A 16,118-nucleotide genomic window follows, 5' to 3' on the forward strand; every position below is an offset into this window, starting at 1 on the left:
TTATTGATGCAGCACAGGGATCAGAGCTGCGTCGGCTGTTCGTCGTCTGTGTCGATCTGGGTGATGATATGGTATCCTGCATCAGCAAATTTGTGTATGACCCCAAGGTTGGGAGTGCCCTGGGCAGCAAGGAAGGCTATCAAAGCTCGGAGCAGCTGGAAACGTGCTGAAAGTGGCAGATGGAATTTAATGCAGACAAGTGAGAGGCGTTGCACTTTGGGAGGACCTACATGGTGAACAGTTTAGGACTTCCACTGTAGGGCAGTGAAGAGTGCAGTATAACAGGGGGATCTAACAATACAGATCCATAATTTCTTGAAAGTGGGTAGATTGGTTCATAGAGAGAGCTTTTGGCACATTGGCCTTCATAAATCAAAATATTGATTACAGGAGTAGGAATGTTATGTTGAAGTTGTAGAAGACATTAGTGGGACCTAATTTAGTGCAGTTTTGGTCACCAAACTACAGGAAAGGTATCACTAAGACAGAAATCGTACAGAGAAATTTACAAGGATGTTGCCAGAACTTGGAAACTTGAAGTATAGAGAAAGGTTGACTAGGTTATGCCATTATTCCCTGGAGTGTAGCAGAATGGGGGCTGGGGGAAGATTTGATAGAGGTATACTAAGGTATGAGGGGTATAGATAGGGTAAATGCCACTGAGGTTGGGTGAGACTAGGACTGGAGGTCATGGGTTAAGGGTGAAAGGTGAAGTGCTTAAGTGGAACCTGAGGAGACAGTGCTTCACCCACAGGGTGGTGAGAGGGTGGAACGAGATGCAGGTTCAATTTCAACATTTGGTAAATTTGGATAGGTACGTGGATGGGAGGGGGATGGAGGGCTATGATCCAGGTGCAGATTAATAATTTGGCACAGACTAGATAGGCAGAATGGCCTATTTCTGTGTTGTAGTGCGCTATGACCTTTGCACATCAGCTCCTAGCACGTCTTGACTAATTCAGCACCTCGTCCAAGGTATGACCCCACACCGACACTCAAATATGCACACGTGCACATAAATGTATTCAATCACACACACACACATTCCTCTATCCCACTCTTCGCATCCCTCACTCTGATCCTTGCCCTTCTTCAATCTCCCCTCCCTATATCTGACCTCCTTCCTCAGTCTCCCTCTTCCCTTGGTTCCCCTTCTTCTCAGTTCCCTCCCCTTCACTCAACTCCTTTCCTCGTAAACCCTTCCCTTTGCTCCCAATTGCTCTGCTCGTTCTTATCATGATTGAAGATTTACACGCGACAATATTCAGTTGTACAAAATATCCCAGCGAAGAATGAACTGGCTGGTAAATAAAAGTTAGACCCACTTCTCTCATGTCCTTCTCTCAAGGCACTGCCCTCTGCTGAGGGATGCTTCTGAGGGAGACAGTAAGGTGAAGGTAGAATTCTGGGCAGTGGGGGTGGTGCTGCTGAAGAAAGGTAGGGTCCGGAGCATGGAAAAGGCTGAGGGTAAGACTTAACGCAAATTGCTTGACCATGATGCCCCCTGTTTCTGAAACTCCCCCTGATGCATTGTGAACAACAGGGAAAATAATGAGAGCTTTTGACAACCGTCAGCATGTGGCATTACTATTCAAAGAGAAGATAAACATAAAGATTTGTCACGTGTACATCAAAACATTAAAACTTACATGGAAATGCATCGTTTGCATCAATGACCAACAGAGACCACAGATGTTGCGGGGCCAATTCACAAATGTTGCCACAACTCTGGCATCAACATAGCATGTCCACAACTTGCTAACCCTAAACCGTACATCTTTGGAATCTGGGAGGAAACTGGAGCATCCAGAGGATAACTGAGCATCCAGAGGATAACTAAGCATTCAAGTACAAACTCTTACAGACAGTAGCGGAATTGAACCCCAATCACAATCTCTGGCACCGTAAACCGTTGCACTAACCACTACGCTACCATGTCAAAAAGGACAGAAATGACAGGCATACCTTTATTTACTGAGCTGGCCAAATATAGTGTGTTCTTAATTGAAATACTTAATATTTTAACTGAAACAGGCCTGTAGAATTTTGAACTCTCGATAAATCCGTTCATGATTCCCATTACCCATTACACTCAGGGCAGGTGCTCTCAGCAGCTATGCCACCATACAATGATATTATTCAGAAATGTTGATTTGATCAGAATCAGAATTGGGTTTAATATCACTGGCATACGTTATTACTAAAATACAATAAATTATAATAAGTATATATATAAAATAATTCAAATAAGTAGTGCAAAAAAGAGAAGGAAAAAAATAGTGAGGTAGTGTTCATGGGTTCATTGTCCATTCAGAAATCTGATGGCAGAGGAGAAGAAGCTGTTCCTGAAATGTTGAGTGTGTGTTTTCAGGCTCCGGCACCTCCTCCCTGATGGTAGCAATGAGAAGAGGGCATGGCCTGGCTGATGTGGGTCCTTAACGATGGATGCCACCTTTTTGAGGCATCGGCTTTTGAAGGTGTCCTGGATGCTAGGGACCATGATGGAGGTGGCTGAATTTACAACTTTCTGCAGTTTCTTTGGATCCTGTGCAGTATCACCCTCCCCCCATCGTACCAGATGGTGATGCAGTCAGTTAGAAGGCTCCCCATGTTACATCTTTAGAAATTTGCGAGTGTCTCTGGTGGCACACCAATTCTCCTCAAACTCCTAATGAAATATAGCAGCTGTTGTGCCTTTTTTTGTAATTGCATCAATATGTTCAGCCCAGGATGGATCCTCAGAGATATTGACAGCCAGGAACCTGAAACTGCTCTCTCTTTCCATTTCTGATCCCTCAATGAGGACTGGTGTGTGTTCCCTCGACTTCCCCTTCCTGAAGTCCACAGTCGATTCCACGGTCTTACTGACGTTGAGGGCAAGGTTGTTGTGAAAGCGCTCAACCAGCTGATGTATCTCACTCCTGTACACCTCCTCAACACCATCTGAAATTCTACCAATGACAGCTGTGTCGTTGGCAAATTTATAGATGGCATTTGTGCTGTGCCCAGCCATACAATTGATGTTGCTGTTATTGATATCATACAGTTTTATCATCCAGCTGTTGCAGGTAATGTGAAGTTATATTATCCAGGTGTTGTTCAGGGGTGATTCACTAGGATGTTCCCTGGGATGGAACATTTTTAGTTGTGAGGAGAGACTAGGCCTGTTTTCCCTGGGGAAGAGGAGGTCCGGAGGTGACCTGACTGATGTAATTAAATTCTGAGAGACAGAGAAAGGATCAACTGCAGGAAGCATTTCAGAGAGCAGAGGGAAATAGAGAACATAGGTTTAGGGTAAGGGGGAAGAGATTTAGTGGAGGACCTTCGTCACCCCAGAGAGTAGATGAATGCACTGACTGAGAGTGAGAGTGAAGCAGAGTTTTTTGTGGTACTTAAGAAGAGTCTGGATGAGCCCTGAATCACTCGGGCATAGAGGCTATGGTAGAAATGCTGGAGGATGTGATTAATCTGGAAGGATGCCCACTGGTCAGTATGGACGTGGCGAACTGAATGGGCTGCTTCGCGCCGACAATTCATCCAGATGTTGTTGATATTGTGCAGTTGTATCATCCAGATGTTGTTGATATCATGTAGTGATAAAGCAATAAAATGAATCCCAAAAGAGTGAAAGAGTTTAAAATCGAATCTGCAGTAAAACAAAAGTAACTTGCTTATTTGTTCTTTCCCCTCCTTGCAGGTTTAGGGCCCAGTGGTGTACAGTTATTGAAGGTGAAGCGTTTTCCAGTGAAGAAAGAGTAGCAGGACAAATCCCAAAACCTGAAGCTATGCCAAATGATGTATCGAGTTACACAAACCCTGGACCACAGCTGCTTCCCAGCTTATTTAAAAACTCAAACAGCCTCAAAAGCCTCTCCAAGACATATATAATTAAACTGACACCACTGCTGATGGATGATGGTGGCCCTTTGCTATCTGTGACACTGAAATGATTTTATGATTTAGTGCCTGGCGCATATCCAGTCTTGGAGCAAGTTCATGACCGTGGGTGGCGGTCAATGCGACGCTGTTGAAGCTCGGGGTGGTCCGGAGTTCGGAGTTCAATTCCGGCACCAAACGTGAGGAATCTGTACCTCCTCCCCGTGGAATGCGTGGGATTTCCCTGGGCGCTTCGATTTCCTTCCACGGTCCAAGACGTACCGGGTAAGTTAATTAGTATTGTAAATTATCCTATAATTTGGTTAGGGTTAATTGGGTTTGTCGGGGGTTGCTGGGGCAGCGAGGCTGGAAGGGCCTACTCTGTGGTGTATCGTTAAATAATTAAAATAAATAAATTAATTAAATATCTCATTATCACATTCTTCATGTGTGTTGTGTGAAAACTGTCTTCCACATTCTTTACATTACGTAGTAACTACACTTCACGGGGCGGGGGGTGTTCTTCAGCTACAGAGAGATCTGAGATGAACTCAGACTGTGATGGGCGCTGTATAAAGGTCTTCCTTCCATTTAACCTTGGTACATTTTTTTCTTACCTCTAGATGATTGACCAAAGACATGTTGTTTCTACAATCTGTAATTAATTGTCTCCTCAATGGCTTCCTATTGCCAGAATTGTTTGGGTTCTTCATGGAGCAAAAGCGGGGTTGTCAGGAAACAGCCTATTTAGTTGTTTGACATTATTTGACTACAGAAATGATTACAAAGAAACAGTAGGGATGTTTAAGAACTATTCTTTGACAGCCTCTCATATACCCATCATCTGTTCTTGCAGTTTCTTCCTCAGTAAAATGGCAATTTCCAATCAAGCAATTTTGAGAGCTGGACCATCAGATAATTTTTTTTTTAAGTGCTGCTTTATTTTCAATACAGAGAATTAAATTTTGATGGAGTTCAAATTTTTGTGAGCGTTGATGACAGGAAATAACAGAGTTATATACCACTGATTGCCCCAATTGAGGAAGAATGACCCAGTTGGATTTATGGGGATGTAATTGGCTGTATTACAACAGAGGAGCTCCAGTCAGGTTTGAACCCACTCTAATTTAACCACAATGGCAAATATACTCAAGCTCATTTCCTAACGCTGTGAATGGATGGTTGTACACATACCTCTGATTTCTTCTTCTGGTTGAGGCTTCTCTTCCAGCAGAGGGGCCTTGGTATTTTCAGGTTTTCTCAATAGCTTGGATTTTTTCCCTTTCTCAGACTTTGGCAACTTTTCTTTGGGTTTTTTGTCAGTTTTGGGTTTAGAATTTCTCTCTTTGGGTTTTTTCTCTTTCTTAGGTTTTGGAGACTTCTCCTTGGGTTTCTTCACTTTTTTGGGCTTGGGCGTCTTTGTTTTTGGCTTTTTTTCTTTCTTGGCCTTCTTAGGTTTTCTTGGTGGTTTCGGCACTTCTTCGTGAACTGCTGGGGGCTGACTGTCTTCCTCCTCGCGTTTCTTTCTTGGTTCTGGAATAGATCCCTCTGGCACCTCCGCTCCTCGTATCACGGTCTTGGATCTCGCTGTTGAAAGAAAGTTTCATCATTAATGTCAACAGCGTAGATGAAAGCAAGTCGGTAAACTGAGAGGGGATGGAGAGAGATCGGCGAATAGTCGAGGCACCAGAGAAAGCATCCTTTCCAGATGCATCACGGCAACTGCAACGCTCGCGACTGGAAAAATATCGCAGAGTGTGGACAATGCTCGGCACATCATGGGACTGACCCCCTACGACAGAGCTTCCCAACCTTTCTCGTGCCATGGACCCTGAGAGGTCCGTGGACTCCAGACAGGAGCCCTTGCTCTGTGGACTCTCTCTACACTTCTCACTGCCTCAGTAAAGCAGCCAGCGTAACCAAAGACCCCTCACACCCCAAACATTCTCATTTTTAATCCTCCCATCAGGCATAAGGTACAAAAGTCCGAAAGCCAGATATATCTTCTATCCCACCGTTGTCAGGTTATTGAGCTCTCCCCTAGTATGATAGGATGGACTCTTGATCTCACAGTCTACCTTGCACCTTATAGTCTGCTGGCACCGCACTTTCTCGGTAACTGTAACCCTTTATTCTGCATTCTGATATTGTTCCCCCTAGTGTCGGCGCATGGCCAAGTGGTTAAGGCGTTCATCTACTGATCTGAAGGTTGCTAGTTCGAGCCTTGACTGAGGCTGTGTGTGTGTCCTTGAGCAAGGCACTTAACCACACATTGCTCTGCGATGACACCGGTGCCTAGCTGTATGAGTCCTAATGCCCTTCCCTCGGCCAACATCGGTGGCGTGGAGAGGGGAGACTTGCAGCTTGGGCAACTGCTGGTCTCCCACAAAAAAAAACTTTCCAAGGCGAAAATCCATGGTCTATCGAGTCTAATGGAGGCCTACACTACAGTACTACTACTACCATTGTTCTCCCTTGTACTACCTCAATTTACTGTTGTAATGAACTGCACAGCAAGCAAATCAATGTTTTTCACTGCAGGTCGAAACGTGACAATAATAAACTAACTAATTTCCCAAATAAAACAATAGTTGAGGAAAACCTAATTGTCCTATGGGGACTAGCTGAGCTGAATAAGGTCATCTCCTGAGAGATAACCAGAGAGATTTGTTTTTCCAGAGGATTGCGGTCATGGATATAGGAATGTAAATAATAAGAGGAAAAAGTTTGTATAACTGTTGTTCAGGGAGCATCACTGAAAAATAGAGAAGGAACTCAAAGTTTAAAAGTTATTATATTTGATGCTCTATTGGTTCTGTCTTTTAAAAAATCTGTGGAGATCGGAGTCCTTCACAACTGTTGCCCTCACTAAACTAAAACAGATTTATTTTCAGTTTTGTTTATAGCTATGTGTAGATATCCTGTTATGTAACTACAGGTATTTCATTCCCTCTTTCCCAAGCAGGTTTCTGTACCAAGTGTTCAGAAATTACACTAGAAGATGGATGATAAAGGCTCTATTTTCCATAGAAGAAGAGCACCTCACAGTCCATCCTCTCCAACCTGATGGCATGAATATTGATTTCTTTTTTCCTCTTCCCCCTTCCATCTTCTTTTATTCCCCACTCTGGCCTTTTACCTCTTCTCCTCACCTGCCTGTCACCTCCCCCTGTGCCTCTCCTTCCCTTTCTCCCATGGTCCACTCTTTTCTCCTATCAGATTCCTTCTTCCCCAGTCCCTGACCTTCCCCACCCACCTGGCGTCACCTACCACTTTCTAGCTAGATCCTCCTTCCCCTCCTCCCCCCCTTTTTATTCTGATGTCGTGGCCCTCTCTTTCCCGCCCCGATGAAGGGTCTTGGCCCAAAAGGTCCACTCCATAACTCACAGCCTGACCTGGATTTCCAGCATCTCTTGCGTTTGTGACCAGCTTCCTTCTCCAGGACCTACCTCTACACTCATCAATACCAGATTCCCGAAACGGGCCCTCCGCTCTGATCGCTGACATGGAAAGAGACCACGAGGCGACCCGGATTAACCCTTCGGGCTGTGAAAACAATGCGCCTTCCTCACTGGTGGGAACCCTCAACCCATGACTGCTTAGTATTGAGGAGATTGTCCGGGATTACAGGGAGCACCTTTGCTGAAAACATCTGGCAGGCGAGGCACGCCACTTCCCAAAAGGACCACCCCCGCCCCACCTGTGGCAGAACGTGAAGATTCCGCATTAACCTCTTCAGCCACCTCCGAATCCCATAGAACTGGAGTGGAACCAAGTCTCCTTGATCCCTAGGGACCGCCGAAGCGGAGTAGGAGTTGGACAAATGTCAAAGGCAGTCCGGAGTTTAACCATTGACTTACTAAACACTATTTCAGCCCAAAGTTTTGGACCCGAAACATTACTTCATTAACCCCCTCCCCTCTTTCCACAGATGATGCCTGACCTGCTTCCAATCTTATTTACCGGTCCGGTTTCAGATTCTCTGCAGGGTATTTTTTTGGATTTTGTTCCTTAGATTATTTCCTCATGTTTGGAATAATATTCCTAGGATATTACCGGCATCATCAACCAGTCGGAGAACTCCGGGCGGCCACTTACCAGGAGCTGTTCCTCTCACCTCCCGTGCGGGTCTAGAGAAGTCTACCCCCTGTTCTATGACCGGCGCAGGGATGATCTGCGGTCGCAGCAGGGAAGCTGCCGTCTGCTCCTCATTGCCCGGGGTGAGTCTGCCCCGAGGTCGGGGAACTTCAGCGGCGGGCCGGGCGCAGGCGGCTGGTTTCAGAGCCAGGAGCAGCGCGAATACGGTGACAGGGAGAGCGGCGCGCCGTGTCATCTCGTCTCGGAGCTCCCAGGCAGGAGGATCACTCAGCGTGCGGATAACCCCACCGGCCGGCGGTCAAACTCGGCAGGGACAGACCCAAAAAAACAATCACCGAGGCAGAGCGGAGGCAATGTCCCTCAACCCAATTCAATCTCAGACAGAGAGAGAGAGAGAGATGGATGCAGTTAAACCTGAGAAAGAAAAAGTTTTTTTTTTTATCAAGTTCTTGCCACGTCGTAGACCCCTTTCAAAAACACTCGGCTGCCAAAGGGTTAATTTCCTGCCCCGGAGAGTACAATTACCCGCCGGTTGACCGGTGCGGATGGAGCGGCGCAGATCAGAGGCGGCGGGCAACTCGCTGCTGCTTCACGTAGAGGCGGCGCCCCTGTCTCCTCCCGAACTGTTTGTCCCGCTCCCCAGCCGTCTGTCCGCCTCTCCCCCTGACTGGCTGCCTGCGTTTGGCAGTTGTAATAAAAAGAGGGGGAGGAATTCTTTTTTAAGTCCCCCCCCCCCCCCCGGCGTAAACTCTCAGCCAGAATTGGAGAAAGAGGGGAAGAAGGAAAAAATTGGCACCGGGTCCATCCAGTCAACAGCCAACATAAATCAAGGAAGAGATTAAACCAGGAAGGGAGCAAGTGAGTAATTTGCCGATATCCCAGGGACCAGATACGGTGTTGGAGACTTAATCGTTCAAGAGCTGCGAGCTTTGACACACCGCGCATCCCCCGTTCATGGAGGCCAGCGGACACCACCGCCCCAAGAGGTGTCTCTTGAGGCATTCCTCTCCTTGATTCTGCCGGCTTACCACTGCGTCCCCTCGAGAGAAGAGACCCTGACGTTTCCACCCCCTCCCCTGAATGTTTTTCGCTTCTTGATGAAGGGGCCACCAATCTCCTCCGTAGGAATTCGGCCTTAAAAATGAAGGGATGGGGGAGGGGGGGGGGGTTGTGGAAATGAGTTGACCACTACATTTGTAGTGTTTCCCGCTGCCTGGCAGGGGGGAGTCTTTATGCAAGCAGGTCCACGGGTTGGGATTTAACTGAGACTTAATGTGGATAGGAAAGGTCCAGAGAGAAATGGGCCAAAGGCAGCATATCATATGTGGGCACTTTGGTCAGCGAGGACCATGTTGGCCATACTCCATGTTAGATGTACCAGCTCACTGTCAATACCCACTGGTAGAAGCCTGTCCTAACCCAATGCTAAGGCAAGCACAGGATCATTGAAAACTTGCATTTGGCCCCTGGTATCTGTGCCAGTCAGACAGGAACTCCCTTGGCCAACCTCCTTTCAATACTAGGTCCCTGGCTCTTTGGGGACCACACAGCCTGTTCTGTTCGCTCTGGGAAGTGTGGGTTTTGCAGGCTGAGATCGCCCTTGTGAAGAGGTGGTGAGCTGCTGTCTTGAACCACCACAGTTCTTACGGTGTGAGTGTACCCGGACATGCATTCCAGGTCTTTGACCCAGCCATGGTGAAGGAAGAGTGATGCGTTCCAAGTTAGGACAACATGCCTTTGAGGGCAACTTGCAGATGGTGGTATTCTCCATGATTTTGATGTCCCCGTCCTTCTAGCTGGGGAAAATGGAAGGCACTTTCTAATGAGTCCTGATGAAAAGCCTTGGCCCAAAACATCAACTATACTCTTTTTGACAGATGCTGCTTGCCTGCTGAGTTCCTCCAACATTTTGTGTGTGTGTGTGTTGCTCGTGTAATGCCCTAGTTAAGATTTTTTTTTACTGCTCTGCTGTAGGCGTTTCATTTTAGCCAGTCTGTTTTGCTTTCAACCTGTTTGGGTTCAAACTAACACAAGGGGCTTTGTTGTTCAACTTAGGAGTGTGGTGTCAGCCAGTCAGGGTGGTGGAATTGGGAGAAGGTTCTAGAGAACGCTGGGCGGAGAGGTTTTTTGTGACAGACACTGATGTGTGGGTCGAGGTCTTTTGGGTGGGGGGGGGGGGTTTGCAAGAGCCAGGAAGGAAGATGGCTGAGGATGCTGACCCTGTTGCACAAGGTGCTTTGTACAGATGAATGGCTTCAAGGAACAAGAACCAATACTCCCGTGGGGGGGGGAGCCGTTTGTTCGAGATGGATTTGACCGACATTCAAAAAGTGGTGTGTGCTTTCACGCACACGAGGGTCCAGCGCAGGAGTTAAATACAACCTCAAGTTGAGCTCCAGCTTGTGCACGTTTGATTGTTAACTATAATGGGCCCTTTGTTTTTTTTCTTGAATTGAAAATACACGTGGACTAAGATGCTAACGGTCCTGTGCTATCATCAGTGGGATCATCAGTTGATCTGCCACCTGTCTTCAGGAGTTTTGGCCCGCTTATGATCAAGATTCCCTCGAGGTGGAGGGCCAGCAGTGCTAAAGCACCACCTCCCATTGGTGAGCTTAAAAACTTGGCATCTGCCTCTATCAGATTTGTTGGTCGCTTCCATCCAACAGATAGTCTACTCTTCAGGTGTCTATGCAACTACTGAAGGGTTTGCAAAAGATGAATCCACTGTCCGACTATCTGCCCCTCTTTGGTTAAGTTAACATTCATAAATATAGTTTCTTTATAATTGTATGCAGTGTAGGATCTGTTATTTCTTGGCGACGGCTGATTGTTGGGGGCAGTAAAGCACATAGTATTTACACAAACCAGGTTTTGGTTTGGGTGGGTGAGACTTCCCAACCTGACGGGTTTGGCGGGACCCAAGTCATATCTACTCTAACGTATGGAGTCTGAGTCTGGTGGCTGATAGCGAGCGGCTAACAAGGTGCATCCTTGGAGACACCTGGTAAAAAGAGGTCTCACTTGGATTTCCGGCACCTCAGATTTTCTCTGGGTTCTAAGAAGTCTTGGTGAGTTCCTGTAGAACATCTTGTAGATGGTGCACACTGCTGACACTGTGTATCAGTGGGTGATTGGTTGCCGTTGAGCTACTGTGTCAGGAAATGTAGAGGAGGCTTGACCCAAAGCAGAGCAGCAGAGATGATTCAGTGGTGAATGGTAACTTTAATGATAGATGACATAATAGCAAGTCACAAGGGGCCACAAAACAAAAGGGAACAGAAACTAAACTCAACAAGGTAAACTTTAGGCAGGAGAGTGAAAGCCAAGAGGAACCGGTTGAGGCTGGCTGGTTCAATGAGTGAAAAAGAACTGTGGATGAGAACTGGGGTTAAATAGGCTGCCGGTGATGTCTGGAATGAGCCGCAGGTGACTCCTATTAGCTGGGTGGAATCTTAAGTCCTGTTAAAGCTTCACTCTCCCAGGTGCCATATTAATGTGGTGTAGAGTTCTGCCTCCGTTATTTTTTCAGGCACAGAATTCAGCTCCCGCCCACCCCACCCCTTGGGTTAAACAGATTTCCTCTCACCTTCCTCTAATCCAATTACCATGCATTTATAACCACTCCCTATGGGAAATAGATCCATCCCATTTGTTTTATCAAAACTTTGCCCCTCAAGATGCTATACGACTTTACTAAGTCTTCTCCGAGCTCGCACACCTCCCTTCATTCCAAAGAAAACATCCCCAGCTTATCCAAACTTCCCTCATCCACAAAATTTTAGAGTTATAATAACATTTTTGTATATCAGCCCTTTCCTCTGAAACCACAGCATTGTAATGTGGTGAAGAGAAGAGTACTCCTGTGCAGAGACTCCTAGCTGCTTTGTCTGAAAACGCCAGCGCTAGTTTGATGAGAGTAACTGGGAAATCTAGAAACCACTAGCACAAGGTATTCAGTTGCAATTCTTTGAGGAAATAACATGCGGGATAGACAATCAAGAGCCAGTGGATGTTACATATTTGGATTTTCAGAAGGCCTTTGACAAGGTGCCGCACATGGGTCTGCACAACAAGATATGATCCCATGGCATTACAGGAAAGATACTAGCATGGGTAGGAGATTGGGTGACTGGCAGGAGGCAAAGAATGGGAATAAAGGGCCCTTTTCTAACTGGCTGCCGGTGCAGGGATCGGTATTGGGACCCCTTCTTTTCATGTTATGTGAATGATCTGATTGAAGGAATCGGTGGCTTTGTGGCCAAATTTGCAGATGGTATGAAGATGGGTGGAGGGGCAAGTAGTATTGAGAAAGCAGGGTGTCTACAGAAGGATCTAGACAGACTGGGGGAGTGGACAAAGAATATAGTCTAGGTCATGCACTTTGACACAAGGAATAAAGGCATAGACTGTTTATAAATGGGGGAGAAAATTCAAATATCAGTGGTGGAAAGGGACTTAGGAGTCCTTGTGCAGGATTCCCTAAAGTTTAATTTGCAGGTTGAGCCACTGGTGAGGAAGGCAAATGCAATGCTAGCGTTCATTTCCAAAGGACTAGAATACAAGCCAAGGATGTGATGCTGAGGCTTTATAAGGCATTGGTCAGACTGCACTTGGAGTACTGTGAACAGTTTTGGGCCTTTATCAAAGCAAAGATGTGCTGCATTGGAGAGGACCACAAGAATGCTCCCAGGAATGAAAAGTTTAGCATTTAAGTTTAGGAATGGAAGAGGAGCATTTGACGGCTCCTGTACTCACTGCAGTTTAGAAGAATGAGGGGGATCTTGCTGAAACCTATTGAAAATTGAAAGGTCTAGATGTCCATTTAGTACAGAGATGAGGAAAAAAGTTCTTAGCCAGAGGGTGGTGAATCTGTTGAATTCATTGATACAGACTGCTGTGCGGGCCAGTTCATTGGGTATATTTAAGGTGGAGGTTGATAGGGAATCAAAGGTTATGGGGAGAAGGCAGGAGAATGGGGTTGAGAGGGATAATAAATTGGCCATAATGGAATGGCGGAGTAGACTTAATGGGATGAATGGCCAAATTCTATGTCTTGTGGTCTTATGGTACTCATGACTGAGATCCCCATTATGCTGCAAAGGATAAGAAAGAGAAAAAAACAGGTCCTAAGGAATGAATGGTGGGTGGAAAGACAGTTTATAAGATGCAACAACTCACCACATGCACAGATTTTCTATTTCTTGCAAGGCCACCAAAGGCCCTTCCTACTGGGAGCTCAGAATGGAGGTGACCTTATCAAAGACATGGGCCTGTTGGAAGGAACACTTAGGAGAATCCCTCGTCTGATGCTCACAAAATGCTGGAAGAACTCAGCAGGTCAAGCAGCATCTATCTCCTGAGTCCTGATGAGGAGCCTTGGCCTGAAACGTCAGCTATTTATTCCTCTCCATAGATGCTGCCTGACTTGCTGAGTTCCTCCAGAATTTTGTACTGTATGTGTATTAGTCTGGATTTCCAACATCTGCACAATCTCTTGTGTTCAACTCTTACTCTGTTCTCGATGTGCCTACTCCTTATTTTGTCCCACAGCCAACTGGCCAATTCAGTCTTGCTGCCATCAGAAATTCACACCCTCACCACCCCACACCCCACCAAGTTTGCAAAAACAATAATAGGCCAAGAAGCCTCAGATGTGCCACTGTTATGACTGTCTTGAAGAATAAAGGGAAATCCAGTTGTAGTGACCACTGAGGGGTACTGCTGTTTCTGCTTCTGGACAATAGGATCCTAGTGGTCGTCCAAGCAGCATTGATGAAGGTAAGTAAACAGTTGAAGTTTCGGGGTGAGACCGTTCACCATTCAAAAAATGTCAGAAACAGTGTATCTGAGCGATCCATCATCCCACCTGTTTGTTCTTTCAATATTGTTTGTTTGCAATATTTTCTTTCAGGTTTCCAGGATATGCAGCTCCCTGCTCCAGTGCGGTGAAGGTTCATCAACAATGCTGAAGCGCAAGGGCTTTGACCCTATGCCAACGAAAGAATGCCATCTGCCCGAGTCAGGATGGCGTGTGTCCTGGGGGAGCACTTTGAGATACAGGGTGAGAAGCAGGGCTTCCTCAGCTGTGATGTCACGTCAGCTCATGGGGCCCACAGACCAACATTAAGCTGTCCACGTTCGCAAAGACTTTAGATTACCCATGCAACATTGCCAGAAAGATTTTGAACTGCCTCTCTCCACGTTGCTCCTGCGTCCGTGTTAATCTCCAGGAGCGGTGGGGGGAAGGATCACTTCTCTACAAGCCAGTGTCTTGTGACGGCAGGCAAAAACAGCTCATCGCCAACGCTCGCTACCTTGCAGTCTGTTAGATAACAAGATCTCCCAAGAGGAGAAAGGGAAACCCACCTACCTGATCACTTTGGCCAGCAAGAAACCCAGAGACAGACAGGTGTGGGAGAGAGACAGTCATCACGTAACTAACAGAGGGAGAGACAGACAAAGGAAGACTACCAGAAGAGGGGAAGAGATGGGGAGAGGGAGAGAAAGCGAGAAAGAGAGGGAGAGGGGAAGGGGAAGAGGAAGAGGAATAGGGTATTTCACTGCCTCTCCCTCCTGTTCATTAGTTGGGAGCCCAGATTCTCTGACTGGCTGGAGTACGTGGTCAGGAATTGTCAAGTGCAGCTCCGTGAGGCTCTCTTGAAGCAAGTCAGCAGCAGCCACTACTGGTAACACTGAGAACAGTCAGGAAGTTTTGCTTCAAGAATCACTGCTTTCCCACTGCGGCTCTTCATATTTGGGCACTGTTATGGTTTTTATTATCATGTCATGTGACTATGATGTCCTTGTAAATAAATTATGGTTTTAATGCATTCCTGGTTGGTCTCCAATAACAGTGTTCATGGTACCTCAGATCATTGCTTTTCATACACAAAGATTTACAGTTACTGAATAAGGCAAACAGAGTTTTATGAGTGTTTGAAGACTGAGTTCCTTGATTCTGTCCAGTTCAGTACCCGATCAGCTCTCCTGATGGTTTACTTTAGAGCTGAACTCCCATTCTGACATGCTGCATGGGTTCAGAAAAACATGTACATTTACTCGCAATTGTGTTTATGTGAAGTTAAACCTTTCAGCATCAGAATCAGAGTCAGGCTTATTATCACCAGGATGTGACGTGAAATTTGTTAACTTAGCAGCAGCAGTTCAATGGAATACATAATCTAGCAGAGAGGAAATTTTTTAAAAAATAAAATATAATAATAAATAAATAAATCGATTGCGTATATTAAATAGATTTTTTAAAACGTACAGAAACAGAAATATTGCATATTTTTTTAAAGGGGAGGTAGTGTCCAAAGCTTCATTGTCCATTCAGGAATTGGGTGGCAGAGGGGAAGAAGCTGTTCTTGAATTGCTGAGTGTGTGCTTTCAGGTTTCTGTACCTCCTACCTGATGGTAACAGTGAGAAAAGGGCATGCCCTGGTAATAATGGATGCTGCTTTTCTGAGACACTGCTGCCTGAAGATGTCCTGGGTACTTTGTAGGCTAGTACCCAAGATGGAGCTGACTAGATTTACAACCTTCTGCAGCTTCTTTCCTGTGCAGTAGACCCTCCATTTCAGACAGTGATGCAGCCTGTCAGCATGCTCTCCATGGTACAACTATAGAACTTTTTGAGTGCATTTGTTGGCATGCCAAATCTCTTCAAACTCCTAATAAAGTACAGCCACAGTCTTGCCTTCTTTATAACTACATCAATATATTAGGACCAGAGATCCTCAGAGATCTTGACACCCAGGAACTTGAAACTGCTCTCACTCTCTCCACTCCTGACCCCTCTATGAGGATTGGTGTGTGTTCCTTCGTCTTACCCTTCCTGAAGTCCACAATCAGCTCTTCCGTCTTACTGACGTTGAGTGCCAGGTTGTTGCTGCGGCACCATTATTGGTTATGTTTCTGATTGAGAAAGCTTACAGAGTTGGTGTCAATGTGTTCATCTGTGGACCCAGAATATCTTCACAGAAGCAGGCAGGATAAGCTGCTTGAATTAGATAGAAGAGAAGGTCCTGAGTTCAGTTCCAGGTCCGTCCTGGTCTCAGCTGGGACAGCTACCGGGGATGAATTCAACAAGAGAGAAGTTCCATGATGTTATTAATTTAGAGATGCAGTATGGTAGCCTG

The 16,118-nt window shown here is 46.1% G+C and overlaps 1 protein-coding gene and 1 long non-coding RNA gene across 2 annotated transcripts in view; one reads left to right on the forward strand and one right to left on the reverse strand.

Annotated features, from left to right (window-relative positions):
* LOC140733656 (inactive carboxypeptidase-like protein X2) overlaps positions 1-8,579 on the reverse strand; it is a 117,570-nt gene extending 108,991 nt beyond the window's left edge. Inside the window, exons 1-2 of the mRNA XM_073057283.1 lie at positions 7,975-8,579; positions 5,071-5,463 (exon numbers count right to left, since the gene is read on the reverse strand). Coding sequence (XP_072913384.1) covers positions 5,071-5,463; positions 7,975-8,209 — 628 coding nt within the window. The 5' untranslated portion in view covers positions 8,210-8,579. The remainder of the gene's footprint in view (positions 1-5,070; positions 5,464-7,974) is intronic.
* Positions 8,580-8,717: 138 nt separating this feature from the next.
* LOC140733662 (uncharacterized) lies at positions 8,718-14,807 on the forward strand. The gene is made up of 2 exons (XR_012100332.1): positions 8,718-8,832; positions 13,889-14,807. It is a non-coding gene; the product is annotated as an uncharacterized lncRNA (long non-coding RNA).
* The last annotated feature ends 1,311 nt before the right edge of the window (positions 14,808-16,118 follow it).

This window comes from Hemitrygon akajei, chromosome 1, assembly GCF_048418815.1.
Source record: "Hemitrygon akajei chromosome 1, sHemAka1.3, whole genome shotgun sequence".
In the NCBI taxonomy this organism is placed as follows: Eukaryota; Metazoa; Chordata; class Chondrichthyes; order Myliobatiformes; family Dasyatidae; genus Hemitrygon; species Hemitrygon akajei.